This window comes from Poecilia reticulata, chromosome 18 (assembly GCF_904066995.2).
Source record: "Poecilia reticulata chromosome 18, P_reticulata-male-v2, whole genome shotgun sequence".
In the NCBI taxonomy this organism is placed as follows: Eukaryota; Metazoa; Chordata; class Actinopteri; order Cyprinodontiformes; family Poeciliidae; genus Poecilia; species Poecilia reticulata.
In genome coordinates, this window is record NC_088847.1 from 18,018,305 (window position 1) to 18,039,140 (window position 20,836).

General features: G+C 41.8%; 1 protein-coding gene across 1 annotated transcript in view; it reads right to left on the reverse strand.

Annotated features, from left to right (window-relative positions):
• Window positions 1–9,512, reverse strand: part of adamtsl3 (ADAMTS-like 3) — a 126,764-nt gene extending 117,252 nt beyond the window's left edge. Inside the window, exon 1 of the mRNA XM_081598904.1 lies at window positions 8,961–9,512. Within this exon, the coding sequence (XP_081455030.1) occupies window positions 8,961–9,020 (60 nt within the window). The 5' untranslated portion in view covers window positions 9,021–9,512. The remainder of the gene's footprint in view (window positions 1–8,960) is intronic.
• Window positions 9,513–20,836: the final 11,324 nt, after the last annotated feature.

Sequence of the window (20,836 nt, forward strand, 5' to 3'; positions counted from 1 at the left end):
TGCAACACTACTTTTCCCTCAGAGGAAAAGAAAAGTTACATCAGATGTTTTATACCTCATCTCCACAAGTTACTTAGCTTTGATAAAGGAGACAGCACAATATCAGCAGGTTTGACTCTTGCCAAGCACAACAAAGTTTGATAAAGCTTCCCCTAAAGCCCTCTAATCTAATAATTGCAACTTGTTTGATTAATATTCACAAAGACACAGAAATAACACAGTTTGAGCTGCACTAATTAGCAGATTACTCATATTTAAGATGAGACAGTTATTAATCTTCTTGCCTTAATCTTGGCAAATACGAATTTAATAGAAAGTCATAAGCTTTTTTGTTGACTTTTGGCAATCTAAGTCAAGGTCAATTTGATCCATGTACTAAAAACGATTTATAGTCACCTAAGATTTTTCTCACACAGTAAAATGGCATTTCACATAATCCCCTTTCATTCAAATTTCCCGTAAATTAAAATCTGTAAATGTGAAAAAAATGCAAATGCATAGCTCTTCTGCAACAACTTTCTTGTCCTGAATCAAACTTTTGAGCACATTAACGAATAACATGGAACCCGAAAGCACGAGCGTTTCCAAAGACGAGAGCGGCACACCTACTTTGCATGGTTACACGCTCATCGCTCTGCTTCTGTGGACGTAAGCGCTGTAATCCTAACAGCACCTCGTTTGTAACCAGGGTCCTGTTGTTTGCTCGTAGCCGCCCAGCGTTTACTCAAAGCACATGTGGCCGTGGAGGGAAACAGATGTGGGAACCCCAGGAGGCATCATCAGCTCTGCAAACGCCGAGCCGATCCGCTGGCGGACGGACGGACGGCCTCTCGCAGCGCCGCGCCGCTGCACGGACGGCCCTCCCTCCGCCATGTTTCCACTGCATTCAGGGGTCCATCCGTTATTTATTTCTTTCACAGCTAACTGTTCTCACACTCGTGCGCGACCTCCTTTCTCCCAACGGGATGAGGTCAGCGAATGAGATAACTGTCTTTTTATTTGTTTGTCATGCCTGTCGACCAGTGAGTGGATCTGGAATTACTGCGTTTTTGCTTCGTCCAGGAAGAAGCGCTTCAGTATTTCAGTTCCTCTTCTCTTATTTTATGTCAATGGTCCCTGCTTGGACTGCGAACTTCCCCTCTCACTCCATTAACAGTGTTCTTTTTTTTTTAGGCATCCAGACATTTGTTTGTCTTTAGCGTTCATTTCTTTTATTGCTGTAAGATCAACACAAATTGTTATCACTCCATTAATAATATGCTTGTTTGTACTTGTGGAACTCAACTCCTAATTTACACTTCTAAATCTGTGACAGAATTTTATTACGTTTTTGATCTGTTACAGACTTCTTTCTAACTGCGAATCCTCTTGTTTCTTTCCGTCTAGGCATTGCGTGAAATAATTTCTTCACTATTATTCTTTATTTACATTTGTTTTTGTCATATATACAGAAAAAGGTTTTTCAACTCAAAAGCTTTAGTTGAGTCTGTCTACTCCAGTTGACTATTTACAAATTTAGATGGCAGTTTTTTCCAATAACTGATTAATTTGATTAATTGTTTCAGCCTAGAATATATTGGATCCAAATCTAACCACGGGGTCGGATTGATTTTAATTTAATTTGGATCAAACTACTTCCTGTCTAAATGGATGTTTGTTGTGACTGCTGCTACAAAAATAAATTGAAATGGCTTAAATCGAACGACCTAATTTACAAAAACAAGCAACTTTCTTGCGTCCTTGTATCATTTAGTGCAGTTTATTTTACTTTGAAAGAACCTGACTTCATTGTACATTGTTTAAAGATCTGTTAAACAATAGTTTTTCAGGATTTTCAAGCTCCTCTCTGGTCTTTGGCAGCCTTTTCACTTATTTTCTGCACCGTTGTTGAACTCAATCGTAAAATACTGACCTTAAAATGAGTAGGTTGGATAAATGAAGCAGGTGAACCATTTTTAAAAGCTACAACACAAATACAACATGAATGATATTGTCTCAGTTTGAGAAAACGCCTCCCGCCATATAGTCGCAAAAACACCCACATCAGTGGCTGTGAGCAAGGCAAACATCAAACTACAAAAACAAAGTATTAACTTCCTCATGATTAGTTTCCAAAGTCAGAAACACCTTAAACCAACCTAAACTAAACTATAGCTTGTCATTTTTATCCATTTCTATTTTTAAATATTTGGGAGATTCTGAAGATAAATAACATTAAATATATATTGTATAGGTAATCTGTTTGGGCAGATGATCAATAACTTTAATCAAAGTTTTCAACTAGCAGCTCATTTGGGAATCACCTTGGTACTAATACACAGATTTATGCACCTCAAGATGATTTATCTGCTATTTTAAGAAAGCAGAACAAACTGCATCCTTGTGACAGGCAATCGGTAACAAAGAGCCTAAAGAATCCCATTTAAAACTGTCTGGATTATAGTGGAAAAGGCACGCTGGGAAGAAACTTTTAAAAGGAAATTATGGAAACACCAAAGGTAAAGTGAATTTTAGACCAGTACTACTTGGTAAGACTGACTCGAACATAGACACCACATTGCCTCTATCATCATGTTTCTCTGGCTCTACCTTTGTAGTGTCAGTTTGACCTTCATCTCTCCACGTCAGACGCCAAAAACCCTCCCACCTGCAACTCCCCTCTAATTAGGAGCCTCGGGAGAATCCAACGTTGCATCTCCCTTCATGTTAGCGCCTCTCTCCAGCCCCACCCCTCCTCCCTGCTCCTAATACCACCACAGGATCGTGTCCGAGGTCAAGGCCGGGACAGGACGGAGCAAACAGATGAATGTGATCACGTCGAGGCAGAGCTGCTCGGCTGCAGGGCTCTTTCCAGATTAGCATGAGAAATGTGCAGTCCACATGAAGCACGCAGGGCTTCATCAGGCCCCTGCAGATGAAGTTTAAACTGAAGCCCCAGAGTACACAACGGGGAGAAAAACAGCCGCTCTCAGTCACAGTGATGGAAGGGACGCAGATGGAGCCCGGGACGTTTCATCAGAGGAAGAGGACGCCAGAGGCTCAGCTTTCAAGCCGGGCAAACGACAAATAAACCGCGTGATGAAGGAGCAAATACTTTGGCGGCGGGCTTCAGAGGGAGTCGAGCACGGACACGGAGCGACCACCTGCAAAACGACAACGGAGCCGACCCTGTGACGGTCATGCGAGCAGCAGAGCCGGACACAAAAGGCGCCATTGCTGTGACGTTGCCATCTGCTGGCAGCTCTCTATAAATGACAGTTAAACAAATTCAAGTGTGTGGCCTGCTAAAGTCAAGCAGATTTCCTTGCTGATCTATTTAGACCACAAAAAAAAAACCTCTAGTTGCATTTTCACGCTGAAGTTTGGGTACCAGAGCGACCTGTTTACTGTCTGGCAGAGGACTGTAACCCGATTCCAGTAAGCTGTTCCATTTACTGGCACGAGCCACTCTGAGCGCTCAGTAGCAGCGTGTTATTAGAGTTCAGCACCAAGTGATGGAAAGATAAACAACAATATTACTTCTGCAGGACTTCAGAACGGAGGCAGCAATATCCAAAAGTTGTTTCCACATCGCTTAAAATCTCACAAGGAACACTTTGTTCACCAGCTCCCAGGGCTAAAGCAACGTGTCCATATTTTCCAAATGTCTCTTCATTTTCTTGTTGAACCATATCAGTGCAATCACTATTCCCATTTAGAAGAACTTCTGAAAGCATTTTATAATGACCAATGCAATGTGTCTGTTAGAAAAATGTACTTGATGTGAATATAGGTTGTTCTGGCCGACTAATACCCGATCAACAACCTGGTGAAGCAACAACCTTCGAACTCTGATACAACAAAAAAAAAACAACAACTCAGGTTTGATTTTTTTTTTTGTTGTTGTAGTGAACTCTGATGCAGTTCAAATGCATATGTGAATGCTAAGCGGACCAAAAGCAGGAAGCGAACTTATAGCACAGGGCATTCTGGGTAAATACAATCAAAACAAACACTCAAATCTGAACCTAGTGGGAGAAATGACTTGTGCCCTTTTACCAAAGACAAGATAAATTCTGCAACCGCTAAAATCTGACACCCACTCCATTTTGGTTTACATTTCATAAAGAAGGAAGTGAAATCGTGGTCTTTGGGGGCCATTACAAAGCTAAATAGTATTTGAGGGAGTACTACTATGAATATCCTGTCAACTGGTCTTTAGAGGTTATGCTACGTATCAATTGAGTGCACCGTCTTAAGACAGCATCAAGAAATGTGAATTGCAGCAATTTTCTGATTTCCACAAGAAGCAAAAATGAAAGAAAACTTCCACCAAATGGCAGATGATTTTGATGCAAGTGGAGGGCGGAGGGGAAATCGGCTTCAGGAGCCGAAAGACAAAAAACACAGGGTTTCATATGACTTCAGCTGGAACAGGGATTAAGAGAAATAAAAAATGTTACACAATGCAATTTTGGAAGGACTTTCTGAAGACAGTGGAGTGGGTTGTTCTGTTCTGCAGGACTTTTCTTTCATCGGCCCACTGAGAGCCGAGTGAAGCTACTTGGCTTTTGCTTTACAGAGATGCACGTCTGCTTTCTGCATTTGCACATGGAAAGAGCAGCGTGCTGGCACACCTGCGTGGCACGCGGAGGAAGAAATGCCACCACGCCAAATACCACGAGAGTCTTCCATGAAAATAATTTTAAAAAATAATAATAGTCCTCGGGTTACTTTTGCAGCTTAAACTGCGGCTAATTTTGTGCTCGGTCGGGAAATAGGACTGCGAGCGCACAGATGTAGGTGGACTTCCACATTCGACAAATCCTCAGTCTCACTCTGCAGATTAAGCCCAGATGGGAACAATGAGATGAGTTTGAAGGCTCTCGCTGTGTAACTGAAAACACTCGGGCTTGTTAACACACTCCAAAAACTTGCTTCATCCATCACAGGCCAGATGTTCCACAGAGCCTTTTTCCCCTTTACTCCTCAAGAGGGACCAATCCCTCTCAAAATTAATTCACTTCCCACTCCACTTGCCTTCACAACAAAGCCACTCATAAAAACTAATTGGATAGTTTGCGGTCTTTATGATGGGCCGACCGAGCCGCGGAGAACAAGAGATGTTAGCGCTGACGGACTCTCTCTCTCTCTCTCGGGACCATTTCAGCGTCGTGACCCCACTTAATCCTGCCATTAGATCTCAAAGCTTCCCGATCCTGCAGAAATTCGCCGCGCTCAGCCGCATTAGGACGCAGAGAGGGGTCGTATCCTTGAATAAACATCAGAATCTGTTGCCTTTGTGGCTAATTTCCTTTCGAATTCCACCGGAGTTATTAGTGAAGAAGCATGTGGTGAAGTGAGTGTGGCAGCCATATGCTGCAATCAGGGCTGAATTATGTCCATCACATGTGGAAAGACATTCACGATGTAATTCGCCAGTTATTCTGCAAAGCCGTATAATTTGAAGCACGTTTCATCTGAAAAATGACTGTTAACCTACGTCGTTGTGCGAAAGCATCCCGACTGCTTAACTCTTCACATTTTTGTCACATTGCAACCAGGCCTGATGCGCTGTTGAGCCCCCAAATTATCAGAATTAGATTTTACATTTAACCAAATAGTTTCTTTCAGGCATTTCTCACAAGATAGTAAAACAATGGAGCTGCTTAAGGGGGGAGAAACTGATTTACTTTCATTACCATAGAAGAAACAGCATGTTGCAATTATTTACATCCTTGTTTTTAATCTTTAATCTGGTTTTCACAGTGATTAATCCACTCTTACAACTGCTGACCAGTGTTCCACTGGTGCCATCACTATCTTTGGAGATGATTTCTCAAGCCGTTGCATTTGGAAGATATCCTTCCCATCACCCTAATCTTTAGCTTCCTCCACAAATTCTCCATCAGATTCAAGTCGGAATCCTGATGGGACCATTCCAGATTATTAAATATCACTTGCATTTAGAAGATGCATGCTAAAAGCTCTGTCACGTTTTATGAATTAGGAGTAGGTATCTGGAAGATCCAGTGAAGATCAGTGACAACCAGGGAGCTTCTACACTGAGGACAGGGAGGAGAATGACACTGGATCCAGGTGAGTTAATCTGAGGAATGTGGAACAGCTGTGAGAGGAAACTGAGCCAAGGAGGCTAATTGCCACAGAAAACACAGAGGAGAACAAACAAGTGTAATAACAGAGAATAAACTAAGAAGAGAAACACACAGGAATAAACTAAGATTATGACACAACCAAAGAGAAGATCACAAGAAATTTTAATCATTTGTCACTGAAGTATCATTGATCTCCTTCTTCAAATGTATGCGTTATAACATTATTGAGGTTCAACGTTAGAATTTTGAAACCAATTAATGTAAATCGATAGCTTTCAAGTTGAATCAAGTTTAAGAAAAAAAAATACAAGAGGGATGCCATGAAGGTCAAATTTGTCAGCTCAAAAGTAAGTACAAGCAAAAAAAAACATCATTTAAAAACCAAAATTATAAAAAAATTTGTGATTTTTATTTACATACGCAACAATAAACTAAGCATGAATTATATTAATTAAACAAATCTGTTTTGTTTGTTTTTTTGTAGGAAGGGGATTGTAGATCCAAAACTTCTAATGTTTTAACACATTTTTCATGTTAAATGAAAGGCATCAAGTTTGCTCATTATTTTGGGCTCGATTGAAGAAAGCTGAAAAAAAATGTGTCTGTTCCCAGCAACAAAAACCGGACCAAGGTCAGTCTTCATTAGCAAACACGTGCTGTATTCGACCAAATTTTAATGCAGATTTGGATGAACTAAGGTGTACTTTAGAGTCCAAGTCAATGAGCAGACCAAGAAAAGAAAAGGAAACCAGAAAGCTTGGAAAAGAAAGATGATCACTTTGTTTTGCATCTAACATTTTGGTAAGTAGATTTTGATTTAAATGTTGTAGTTTTGTGCTAATTTATTGAATAGTTGCAGGGGACGGCAAACAATCAGTCAAGTGGCTGGAAATGAGTCTGAATAAATCGAGGACAGAGCTAATAAAAAATAATAATAATCATGGACTCAATTTTTCAGCCCCTTTACATAAGCAAGAGAAGAAAACAGCTTATTATGTCACCAACAAAAGAAAGTCTGTTCCATATAGGAATGAAGACACAGGCAATTTGGCCCCCATACCAACAAACGCAACTTTCAGGAGCCGCACTTGGATGCAATCTCATTCTTCTGCCATTCTGTCATGCAGCAACTGCAGATGGATGAAAGCCACTGAAGAGCAGAGATGTTCACTTGCTTGACCCCTTGACCTCCACATCCCACCCCGTCCCGCTGCTCGCTCACGCCTCGCACAGATGGGAGCAACAGTCATCTGCTGACCACTTGAGGATAAAAGCTACCGAGTCATTTTCTAGGTTCTGCTGTGAGACGGAAAACATTCAGGAGGACTATAGTTGTTGTGTGCAGACATCAGTAGGACAGCAGCCTTACCTCACAGAGACTGTGAGCCCTGAAACGAATACATGATGATAATTTAGAAGGTATATTCATCAGTTTAGTAAAAAAAATAAAAAATCCTCATCGGAAAAAATTCATTCACTGTCTCGATATGACGTGACGAATATCAATAGGTAATACGTCTGGTAGAATATTAAATACGTAAGTTATTGACAGAACTCTGATTGAGCTTGACACTTTTAGTGTTTACCGTCAGGACTCTAGCATGACATGACACAGAACCGCATTTCTCTCAGCCCGTCTTCAAAACGGTAAAGAGTATAGAAGATGCCATTCCAGTAGAGAGCAATTTGTTGATCCTTTTAGGTCATAAAATGTCAGCAGGACAAGTAGCTTCTTGTCAAACTTGTGTGTACGGTTAAGAACAAGTGGAAATGTGACAAACAAAGCTGGATGAGGAACAAAGTGCTTTGGTCGGACCGAGTTTGAGAAAGAGAGACAAGAGAAGACCCGCCACTAGAGCGATCATAAGAGGGACAGTCAAAGATCACGCTCTGTTTATGCTCCGATCTTGTGAAATAGGCTAAGTGTTGTCCTATTGCCAGAAAAGGGCTGTACAAAGTAAAACAGAATCATTATCAATAATTATGGTTATTAAAAGAAGCAAACAAATTAGATCCATGGCTTTCCATTGATTTGATTTCTAAATATTGGCATCGGCCGACTACAACAGCTTTCACTCAGAGATCTTAATTTATGTAAATTCTTTATTGCTGATTATTTTTCTTGACTATTCCTGGAGTCCGCACTGACTTTGGTTGAAAAAAAAAAAAGAAGAAAAGAAAGAAAGCTTTTCGTTTCACAGATCCTCGGCTTGGAATCTGCATCAGGATGAACTTCACTTGAAGGAGCTGCCCTCATTTTATTTCTTCAAAGGTTTATAAATGATTGAGCAGATCAAAGCCTATAAGCCATGTTTAAACTGGCATGAGGAGAGCGGTTTTTATTGAATGTTATTGGTATTGTACCGTTTTTCGTATCCATCTGTTTTAACTATATTGCTGTAATGAATTTAAACTTGTATATGTTAGTTTCAGGTGATTTTCCCCACATTTTATTTTTGAGCATTTGCTGAAAATGCAGCCCAACATCTGACTTATCTTTCCAGAATGCCCTTATTTATTCACACCAGCAGTCTCAGACTTTCAGCTTTAGCTGAGGATGTTGAGGAAAACATATTTTAGGATGGAAATGTGAAACACTGACATCGACTCAAAAGAGGGAAAAGTTCATCACCAACTACTGTATAATCCTTCATCTTTATATATTAGTCTTCTTTTTTTTTTTACTTACTGTGACAAAAAAAAACCCCACCTGATTCTGTTTTGGGGATAGAGCTAAAGCAGCAGGTGTCCCTCGCTTTACTTCTCCATGATTTCAATAAATCCTGTCAAACTGAAATGACGCGCCTCTTTCTCCAGTGTCGCAGGCATAAACGTGGGGGGGTGAAAAGCGCTGCGGGTTTTTACCTTGGCGCACACAGCCAGGAGAAGCAGTCCAGCCGTCCACGAGCCGCTCCAACTCATCATCTCGGACGCAAACAGACTCAAAGTAATTTCAAGCCGTTGAGTGACGCCTCTGAACGTCCCGGCTCTCCTGTTCAGAACCAGAAAGCGGTCCGCTCCGCTCTGCGCTCCGGTTCCCAAGCGGAGGAGGAAGAAGGCGAAAGTCAGCCGAGACAGGACGGAGACGACATGACACTCCGCGGACGCTTCCAGATATTTGGTTCCCCTCAACAGCAAACACGTTGCTGCTAAATTTATGTTTGCATGCCAGGCGTGCGTCAGGGAGAGGGGCTCACCCACCTTACATTCTTAAAGAAACATGCTCCGTTACGCGCCTGACGTGCTGCCCGAACTTGAAGGGGGATGCCTTTTTTTTTTTTTTCCCCGCTAATGTGTTTAGGCTGCCAGTCATCTTAATGGATGTCCTCGATAGATGGCATCACAAAGGACTCTTTTCTACCCACTTGTCTGTCTGTGCCCAGGACTGTTTTGTTTTTGTTGGAGCTCAGAAAGGCCAGACCAGTCACAACAGCTCACAGGAAGCAGCAGAGGCATTCAGAAGAGCTCCAAACATATACGAATGGAAGATATACACAGTGCTGAGAAAAAAAAAACACAAAAAACACCTCTGAACCTTTCCACTTTTTATTTCATCCACGAACTGCAACGGACGGGACGAACACAAAGTGCATTATTGTAAAGAGGAAGGAAAATGATGTGTGGTTTTGATTTTTTTATTTATTTTTTCTTACAAATAAAAGTCATAAAAGAGAGAGAGCTGTTCATTTGGGTTCAGAATACTTTGTAGAAAGATCTTTCTGTCAAACTGCACATCAAAGTCTTGGAGGTCCATCTCTGCGATCTGTGCATATGTAGATACTGAAAGTTGACCAGATCTTCTCAGTCTGTGAACGTCATCACAAATTCTCTGTTGGATATAGGTTTGGGCTTTGACTAGGCTATTCCAACACAGGCATCTCCATTCTGGTCTTAACTCTCTTTTTGCAGCATCTACCAGATTTTCTTCCATAACTGTCTTGTATTTAAGTCCATCCATGTTGGAAAGTGCAACAATGGACAAAAGTTTTAAAACCTTCATAAATTATTTCAATTTTCTTTTCATCTTTTTTTAGCAGTTCTCAGAGAAAATCCTTTAAAGTTTTGTCTTTAAGTGGGCCGCATTACGCTGAACTTTTCTAATCAAAGCTCTTTTTTACCCAATCATGCTCACAAATACTCATATACCAACACGCAAATCAACAACGTGAGGTTCATCACCTGCCCCACGCCGGAGGTCAGCAGGAATTAAACACATCACTTCCGTCTCATAAAAATGAAACGACAAAAGGTCATTTTCCTGCACCTGCTGCAACACACAAACAAAAAGTGGCAAGTTTTTCAGCTGGACCCAAACTAGATTAGGTCTGAAGCACGAGTTGCTTTGGTCTTTGTAGTTCTGCCGTTGGCACCGCCGGCCATTTAAGGTCAGGAAGAGTATTATCTGAATCGAGCTGCTTGTGAACTGAGATCAACTGAAAGGAATGAAGCGTTCCCGCTCTCGACCCTTGCAGTGCCCTAATGGAAAAGTTTTTAATTTCTCTACACATGGTTTGGATGTAGCATCAAATTAGGTTTGAATAGAGGCCCAAACAGATTTTAGTACAGCAATAATGAACTTACTTTGCCCTGCTTCATTTTTAAATTAGTATAAAATGACCTCAAGATGGTCTACTTCCTCTTTCGGTGATTTTTTATTTTACTTTTTTCATATCATTTCATAAGTAACGGCTGAAGGCGGCGTCTCTACGTTCCGTTGATCCTCTGTTCAGCTAAATGACGTGATGTTCTTTGAAGTTTCGCCCACAGTGGTAATGCATCAAGATTGGCCTTGTCAGCACTGAAATTATCCAGGGCCACTGTAATAACAATGTATCTAAAAATGCTCTCTGCCTTACTGCCTACTACGAGAAAAAAAAAAAAAAAAGGTATGTATGGTATGAGCTACCTGACATGGGGCTTGGATTCTGCTGCTTTTATAAGAAAGCACAAAAATGTAACTCGTGTGTAGGAAGGAGATTAATTTGGGGTTTTAAAGATTTATTTGCGCTGTTATTTGTTTAGTGTGGATGATTGTGCAACATGCAACTTCAAAAATTATAAATAAAGACTAGAATTAATGCACAGATGAAAGCAGAGCTTATCCCAAAACTTACTTTTTGCTTGACTTGAATTTTTAGCTCTTCTCATGGACAAGCCAAGTGTCGGTGAGACAAGGATCGATGTGTCTGGTTACAGTGACAGAAACACAGAGACTTTCAAACTGGATCAGTCGAGCATGTCATGGCAGCATTATGCTGGGCACTGTTTAGTTCTTTCATTGCACAAAGTTGATAGAATATTAAAGAAAGAGCTGACACGGTTTGGGGCTCCAATAAACGTAGATCACATAAAGCGAATGCTATGCTTCTGAAAAAGCCCCGAAAATGTTTAACAGCAGCTAAAACTGTCACAATGTGTGAGTTTGAGAATGGACCAAAATGCAGGCAGGAGCTGGGAGAATGGATCATGTAGAAAGTTTTAATGAAAAATGAAAATAAATTAATTTAAAAAACCGAGGGAGCACAGGGAGCCAGAGCAGAGCAAAAACCATAAATCCAAGGAATAAGTCGTCAAGGGACACAGGGAAGAACAGAAAGCGCCAGTAAGAAGTGTGGGCAAGAGAAGCGTTTAAATACTGCGAGGGTGAATAATGGAACAAAACACCTGGACTGATGAGCCAACAGGCTGCAGGTGTGAGGGGAGAGAGAGTGAGAAAGAGTGGCAAAGGGGCGAGGGAATAAATCCAACACTGAAGAATCACTAGACCTGAGAAACATAATTAAACTAGAGCAACAAAAAAATAACTAGACACAAGAAAAAAGACGTAAGCTAGAATCACTAAGGAGGAACTGAATTGATGTAAAACAGAAACAAGATTGATCTAATAAAGAGCGTTGAACTAAGAAATAGTTTGTGTGAGAAGACAGGCTGTTTCTCCAGGTGTTTGCTAATTGCTGCTGTCACTAGTCTGGGGGAGCCGAGTGGCGAAGATGAGGTGGTGAACACTCAAAATGTATGTTTAAAAAAATTTTAAAAAGCAACACAGGTATGTTTTTGATGAAGAAATAACATTAAAACATGATATGCATCTCAAAAAAGTTGATTTTACATAACAGCTAGCCTTTGAAGCTCACATTTGTCATTGTGTGAAGTTTTGAAATGAGGAGGAACGACCGCTGGAAGTCCCCCGGTGACCTCTAACCACCCTGCAGCACCCTGAGAACAGCAGCGACACCCCTCAGAGTCAGAGCATGCAGTGTGTAATCCCCTCAAGACATGAATAGTTTACATTCAGTGCGACTGGCGGTGCATGGCTAAGCTATGTCCTCATGTTACAAATGTTACTCTTACTGATGGATGTACTCTGTAGGATCGCTTGTTCAAAGATCCCACCTGCAGACTTGCAAAATCAGTCCCCACCCCTGCCCCTAAGATGTATTTTTAGACTTTACAAGCCTAAATAGCATCTGTCGTGTCTTTACTCAAGACATCTTACAGGATTGTTGTGTTCCGGTGCGACAAATAAGAGGTTGAAGCGTCGGGTAATGACAGCGTTTAAGCCGAGGTCTTTTGTTTGACTGCTTTGATGGCTCTCTTTCCTTTACATGTCCCAGTCCTTTTTTTAGAAGCAGAATACTTTGGGAACATAAAGATTTCTGTTACTGTGAGACGAAGTAGAACATGAACAAACTCACGATCACTACATCCACTGTGAGTAACTTTCCTGAATGGAGTTTGTGCTGAAGTGAGACCTCTTGTTTTCTTCACAAGCTTTGTTGCTCTAACGTTATTGCTGACCGTTATTCTCTTGAAGGTCAAGAGAATATTCAATAAGCAGTAGATATCATCACTGGATGATATGCTGCAACATGGATAGATGTTATTGTAAGTTTTAATTTCATAGTGAATAAAATGTATTTGCAAAAGTGTCTCTTCTGCCTACATTTTTATTAGTGGCGATGCCAGAAAGTGCACTGCATAAAGACATCGTTTTAAAATACTAAATTAATGTTATGATCACAGTAATCTCCTCACCACATACTTTTTTCTAATCTTGGATGGCTGCTTTTTACTTTTACACGAGTACTACTCTTATTCGAATACCAATTATTCGAATAAGCTGTCTGAGCTTCTATTAACTTTCTATCCTCACACTCCCGGCACTCAAAGGGATGTACACTGACATCACGCACTGGATATTTTCTATCATCCATCCATCCATTTTCTTTCACCCTTGTCCCTCAGTGGGGTCGGGAGGGTTGCTGGTGCCTATCTCCAGCTAACGTTCCGGGCGAGAGGCGGGGTTCACCCTGGACAGGTCGCCAGTCTGTCGCAGGGCACAGAGACACACAGGACACACAACCATGCACACACACTCTCACACCTAGGGACAATTTAGAGAGACCAATTAACCTGACAGTCATGTTTTTGGACTGTGGGAGGAAACCGGAGTACCTGGAGAAAACCCACGCATGCACAGGGAGAACATGCAAACTCCATGCAGAAAGACCCCAGGCCGGGAATTGAACCCAGGCAACAGCTCTACCAACTGCGCCACTGTGCAGCCGTTATTTTCTATCATCTGAAGCCCTAAATGTTATTTTCTCCTCTGTAAAAGAGTTTTGTTTCATTTTGTGCGTTTGAGGACGTCTGCCAATTTGGCAAAAACAGAAATGCAAACCAAAGTCCAGCACGCCAGTGCCACTTCCTGCTCGCATGTGGGAACACACAAACAGGCGAGCCTGGGGCCGCGGTATGTACAGTACATGTGTTGCTTTCCTCTGGCTAAACACACTTGGAGCGGGCCTTGCGCCCCACGCATGAGTAACCTGGCTGTGTGGCTTAAGCTGACTCCAAACACTGCTGTCTGATCAGTGACATCGGCTCTCAAAGAGCTGCTTGTCGAACGTATTCAAAGAGAGGGCAGGAATTTCCCAAATACGTTACCAGGAAGGAAAAAAACACCCCTCATGGGATACAGAGTAACTTGTTTTTTGGGGGGGGGTTTTCCCCCGAACGAATCAAAGCACCTGCAGAATTTCTTCTAGAAGAAGACGACAAATTAGGGGTTAAATACGTCCATTTCTCTCAGTGCCACTCGCTTGCCTTTCCTCATCTGCCCTGATCGCCTCCACAGCCCTGTGGAATTTGGCACGCCGGCTGGATGTGTGCGTTTCTGCGTGTGTCCGCTCATGCCTGAGACTCCAGGGGGGAAACCAAAGCCCTCTGCCACCGCCGGGCCTCCGTTGGAGCGGGATGCCGAGCTCGCCGAGGGTACAGGAACCCGACTGTCTGTCAGCTCAGATCCGTTTCAGCTGCGGGCATCGCTTTTCCGTCGGGTATGTCAGAAGCCACCGCTTTGCTGTCTGGAGGCTTCCGGCAACAAAAGAGTCAAACGCAGACGGCAGAGAGGACCCTCGCTCTCTCTCTCTCTCTCTCTCGCAATGTTGCCAGCGATCAGTCAACTTGTCAGTGAACTCTGGGGTTTTCTGTTTAATCTTTCTGCTTTAGAGAAGTGTGGGATTACAGACAAATCCTGGCTCACAGCTAAGATCAATATGCACACAATTGCTTTGACCAGTTAGGTGAATAACTTTGGATCAAAATCTTTCAAATTATCGCTTCGGATTACACAAAATAACCTTGCTCATAATGATACAGTATCTGAGACACGTCTGTCAGATTTTCCAGATAACGCAGGGTTTTTTTTGTGCTGTGAAAATAAAATCGGAGCTGCATTTTAAAAAGGAAATGCAATACTTAGGATTTTTTTTAATTTTTTTTACTTTTAAATCTTGTACAGGCAGAACTTTCTCAGTTGTGACATCATAGATTAAACCAGTGATGTCTAAGCTCTTTGCCATGAGTTAAAAGCTTTTGGTTCCACAAAAAGTATTTATTTCTGAGTGAACGTTTTCAAAAATGCCCAAAAATGAACTAAACATGCAAAATTGATGTAAAAAAAACAAACAAACAAAAAAGATCTGTAGAATATTGTATATCCAAAACACAATTGTGTCCTCATTAGGACAAGATTACGTTTTTAAAATTTTAAGAATTGTTTTTTTTTTTTTTTTTTCTTTTTTGTTTTTGGGTGGGGGAAAGACGAGGTATGGGATTTTTATTGTTTTTTTTTTTTTTTTTTTTTTTTTTTGTCAAGGCTCTACAACTAGAACAAGACATAAGTTAGTATTTCTGAAAGTTTGAAGTACTTTAAAGTTCAGATGAATGGAGAATCCTGGAAAATAAATGAGGATTACTTTGTGTTGCACTTAACTCTTTTATTTAAAAAAAAAAAAAAGGCATTCCTGATTTTTAAGTATTTGCATGACTGCCTTCACAATCCTCATGATTTGTCTCCTGTACTGTAGAAGACTGCAAGAAAAAGAGTGGGTGGCAATAAAAAGAACAGAGTCGTTGCTGGGCTGCAGACCACTGCCGAGCTGCAGAGACCACCTGAGCAGAGGTCCGTTTGGGTGCCCGCACAGTAAGTGTCTGGAAGTTGGAAAAAAGGCCCAGCGAGACGACAGACAGTTTGGCCCATCTGTCAGCTGCCATTCTGTACTTATTACAGCTTCTCTCGAGTCCAAGTCAGGTTTCCTCTGGTTTCTACAAAGTCCTACAATCCCCCAGGTGATGTTTTGGAAACCAGCTGACAGAAAGAGTCCAGAAAATAAAAAATAAAAAAAAAGGTCCGGATGGAAAGCAGAAGTGAAGTACTGCTCTTTTCCCACGTTGTTCTTGGCTGCCGTCTGCCCCCGAAGACTTAAGCGAACACTTCCAAAACAAAGAGATTGTCTGTGTAGGTGCCCAAAAAGCCGGCCCACGCATGTACGCACACTTGCACAAAGACAGAGCCGCACTCACATGCTGAAAAACCTTCCTTCAATTGCATCTAAGTGCCTGTTAAAGCAGCTGTTTTCTGTAAACACGGCTTCAACTTAGACATTTGGTTTCAGATCCCTCTAAATTACGGCTTAATCACCAGAACCTGCTGAGGTTGTCAGCAAAACAGAAAACATAACAGTGAATGGATGCCCTCATTGCCAGCTCCAACAGCCGGCCTGCTAATCCGGGCTCGGCTCTGTGAAAAAAAAAGCCCTGCGACGGGATCCAGTGGAAGCACCGCAGGGTCATGTGTTGGAGCCACATGGGTCCAATCTTCCTGTTTCCACATCTGCCCCTAAGTGTTCAACAACCAGAGCAAACACCTCTGATTCTGCAGCTTCGGGTTTGTTTTGTTCTCTCAAAATGAAAAATCGTTACTGGAACTCATCGTTAAGGTGGAACTGGGGTCGAGGCACGATGCCACAGGAATGACAGAGATCTCAATCTCCGGCCTCTTCTTCGCAGCTTCAGCTTTGACGGGTGGTTGATTATTTTTCTTTTAACTCGATACCCACAGCGGGAGCCGCGGATGGTTGTCTTTGCTAATGAGCCAAACTCATTATTTCAGGATTACATCCAACAGGTGCCCAGAGTCCGGATTAACAAGACTTTTGTCTATAAATGTGCGCTGGATGCCCCGCTAAGTGTCTATTGTCTGCGCAGATCCTTCTTTTATTAAGGGATGAAGTCATGATCGTTTCAAAGTGGTGAGCATCGGGGCACTTCTACGTGGAAATGTCAGGCTGAGGCAGAAGCTTTATCAAATGTTGATCCGAAAAATATGTCAAGGCTGTCAAAACTCAGCCAACATACGAGTGCTGATGGATTTTTCTGAAGTTTTTACAACGTACTTTAAAATGATTTAAATAGACTAAAACGAGAGATCCTGGCTGCCTGTTTTCATGAGCTGAAATTGTGTAAATATGGCTGAAATTCTCTTCCTTCATTCACCATTTTTGAGCATTTATTTTAGCAAGCTGCATACAAACTTAAAAAGGAGAGGTTGCAACACCACAGAATACTGTGCAAAAATCATCCATTTGTTGTTTTTTTCACATTTCCTTCACTTGGGGCAGGACCCCAGGGAAAAGCACTTCACCCCTTTGGCCTGTCAACACCATGGTTTCGAATTAGAAAGTTCTGACCCGCAAAAACCTTCTGATTGGTCGGAGGTCAGCGGAAGCTGGAGATCCCGGTCTGATGAAGCCATAAGACCACATCATCTGCAAAAAAACAGAGACCCAATCCTAAATCCACCAAAACGGATCCCTCAACACCTTTCCTGTGCCTTGAAAGTCTGTCCACAAACAAAATCTGTGACCTCAATGAACGTCAACTCTCACTTTAAGCTGCTCTCTTGTTTGGTGCACTTGTTCAACTGCTTGTCAACAAAGGCTCAACCGATCAGGGTAGCAACTTGTCCATATATTACCGTCTCTGAACCATGACGTGTACGATGACGTAGATAGACGACATGCATCATCTCTAACCAGGCCTTCTATGTTTCATCCACACTTCTATCGCTTGTTGGATATTTCCTTTCTCTTTGATCATTCTCTGTCAACCAAAGAATTGGTGCCACTTTCAAAGTCACCTAAATCCTTTTCCCGTCTCATTTTGACACTCAGTCTTGATTCTACAACCACAGCATTCGTTCACAATTGTTTTCCCCAGATCAGATTTGTTTTATAGTTAGCTTCTACTGCATATATGTCACTTTAAGGGTGGGTAAAATACATCCACAACAAAGATTGTGTGTGAGGTTGTAACATTTAAACCTAGAGCTGACCATCAATCAGTGAGTCATATTTCTTCTCAGGTTTAAAGCCTGATCTCAGCCTCAATTCCCCTGTGATCTTCAAAGCCTGAAAGGACAGCCGCTCTCCTCCTGTCTGCTCCCTGGTCTTCCAGCAGCGTCTCTCGCTGTGTGTGATCCTGAGGTGTGACACTTTCCCAGCAGCCCACAGGTATCTGTTACCCAGCCAGGAGGGCTGGCTCGCCGCCCACATCACCTGCCTGTCTCAGAGGGCACAATGGAGCTGATAGATCTCCAGTCCCTGGGGGTACAGACTGTCCTGTACCCGCCATGCCAGCTGCACACCAGCAGAACCCGCAGGAAACAGACACAGGTCCGACTGAGTTTCCTTTCATCGTTCAATGGTCCTCAATGCGTTTCTCCCAAAATATGATTCTGCAGATTTAAACCTGAAGAGATCTAGGCGATCGTTCTCTGAAAACCTAAAATTCATTGTTTCTGGACTACGAGAGGAAGGCGGAGTACCCAGAGATAACCCACGCAGGCGCAGGGAGAACATGCAAACTCCATGCAGAAAGACCCCCGAGCCAGGATTTGAACCCAGTGGCTTCCTGTTGCAAGGCAGAGCAACGTGCAGCTCGTATTAAAATTAATCCACAAAGTATTACTATCCTCTATCTAATAGGTGGCAGTAACAAAAATAAAAAAGTACAGCTCACTGCAAACCCAACATTTATCTGCAAAAGGTTTAAAACATGAACGACGTACGTAGGTGCTGGCAGAAACCGTCAACATTGGTGCCATCTGCTGGATTAAATCTGGAAGTACTAAGCTTTACTCCACCCGTTTTACTTCATTTGATTGCTAAATTCATCAAAAACGTTTTTTTCTGGGGCCACTTGTCGATTGCCAAAATGTACCGAGATCAAATAAGCAGCACATTTTCTGGCACGTCCCAGTGTTTACCGCAGGAATCTGCACCTTGTAAATCTGATGTGAAACGAGAAGTGAGACGAAATTAATGTCTTTCTTTGGCTTGGACTGTGGCAATTTGAAGGAAGTCGAGTGGGGACAGTGAACTCAAGTTACCCCAGATGATGTCACTGAAGGGTTTTTATTTACCCCAGGTGGAAAAGTCAGAGAACTGTGCCTTCAGTCTGCATGAAAATGTTGTACAAACAAGGATTAGGAGATACTAAATATCCACCCATTTTATAAAGCTGAAATATGGCGTAATTGCAAACCAACTTTTATAAATTGGGCAAGAAAGTTTGCTTGGAAGTAGATGTTTAAAGACACAGGTCTGATTTGCTTGTTTTTCCAGTGAGAATTCATCCAGTGTTCAACTGTTTAACCTGACAAGTCCCACGCAGTCTCGTCAAAAAGTTACGTTTGTGATAGAAAAAAAATGAAATCGTAATGAATAAATTCAATATTTGAGTTTTATCCCCACACAATTCAACTGCAAGACAAGCAAATATATTTGAAGGATAAAAATAAAAAGAAGAATTCATCCTGGTTGCATTAGTGGTAAACCTTTGCTGAAATACCTTTAAATTAAATGTTTCTATTTGTGTTCTCTTTCAAGATAAACCTCAGATTTTTGACTCAATCATCCAAAACATTAAGTCTTCCCAGTTTAAGTCATTTTTCTGACTGTGGATGTATGTTTGGATCCACTGTTATCCTAAAAAAAACAACAATTAATTCATCTTCAGGTTTCGAGCATTAGAACTGAAGATGTTTATTTGCAACAGTTAATGCACTTTGACAAAAACACCAGCTTCAAGTAGAAAGAGGAACAAATCTGTGTGCAAGAGCAGTGAAGGTCAGGTGTCATGTAAAGTGTGGTGGAAGCTTTGCCAAAATGCAAACAGAAACTTGGGAGGAGCAAAGTGACGACGCAAAAATAGAAACAAAACTTCCAATACTAACATTGTCTAATATCTGCTGCCAGTCTAATGCAGATCATTTCATCTGTGGTGTTTTTATTGCTTCAGTGTCAAAGTGAAAGTAAAAAAAAAACTAGAATAAGGTATTAGACCTCTGACCGCTGAGCAGACGTTTTTGAGGTCTCGCGTCGTCATGCGAATGAGTCACTATCGAGTGCTCTTTGATTCACATTGAAGCCGGCCCGGGCCATAAAAGGGAACATGACGTGTGCCATAAAACACGATCCGATCAATGTCCAGGACAACGTGGAGTCACAACCCGCTTACGTGTTCGTTAACGAGACAGGAGTTCTGCTTTAGATCCTGCGGCAAATCAGCACCAACTTGAAATTTTTCATCCTGACAGACTCGCCGTGGCTTTCTGAAGCCAACATCTTCATATGGGCTTGATTTGATCTACTTACAGGCTAATAAATTGAGCCCAATGGTCCCAGTGCGTTTGCCAGCTGAAGAAGCTAAAATGTGAACATGTGTTTCGCCATCTGGCCTCCAAATGCAAAGCAACGGTGATTCTGCACATATGATTGATTCGACTTTTATTAACGTGTATGGAAACAGAAATGCGCACCAGAAAGAGGAAAGAGATTGACCAGTTTTCAGCAAAACTACTTGTATCATTAACATGTTCAGGAATCCATGTTAAAGTGTATTTACACAAGACAAAAAAAAAAGGCAACGTGCGCCACAGTTTGTACACTTCTCTGTAAGCTGCACCGAAATCCCTCCATTCTAAACGACTGATTATGACCTTAAAATAACCAGGAGATTTTATTCCTGTACAGGACGTTACAAAGGGTAATAAAAGATGGGGATTGGACTTGGAACTGGAGCATGAATCATGCTTTTATGTGTCTGTATTGCAGCAGCTAACCTGCTGTCATCCTGGCACGCAGCTTACTGGGCCACACGGACAGAAAAAGGTCATTGGTTATAAACTTTGCAGTCACTGTCGCTCTTATTACTGATGATTACTGAGAGGCAAACGGGATGATAAATGTGTCTCATTTTGCCTGACTGTGGGATGTGGACACTTTCTGTTACATTATATTCCTAAATTAAATCTGATATAGACAACTGCTTTAAGAGGACAACTTTTCAGTAGACAGAGTCCACCTGCGTGTAATTTAAGCTCATTGTGACTGTAG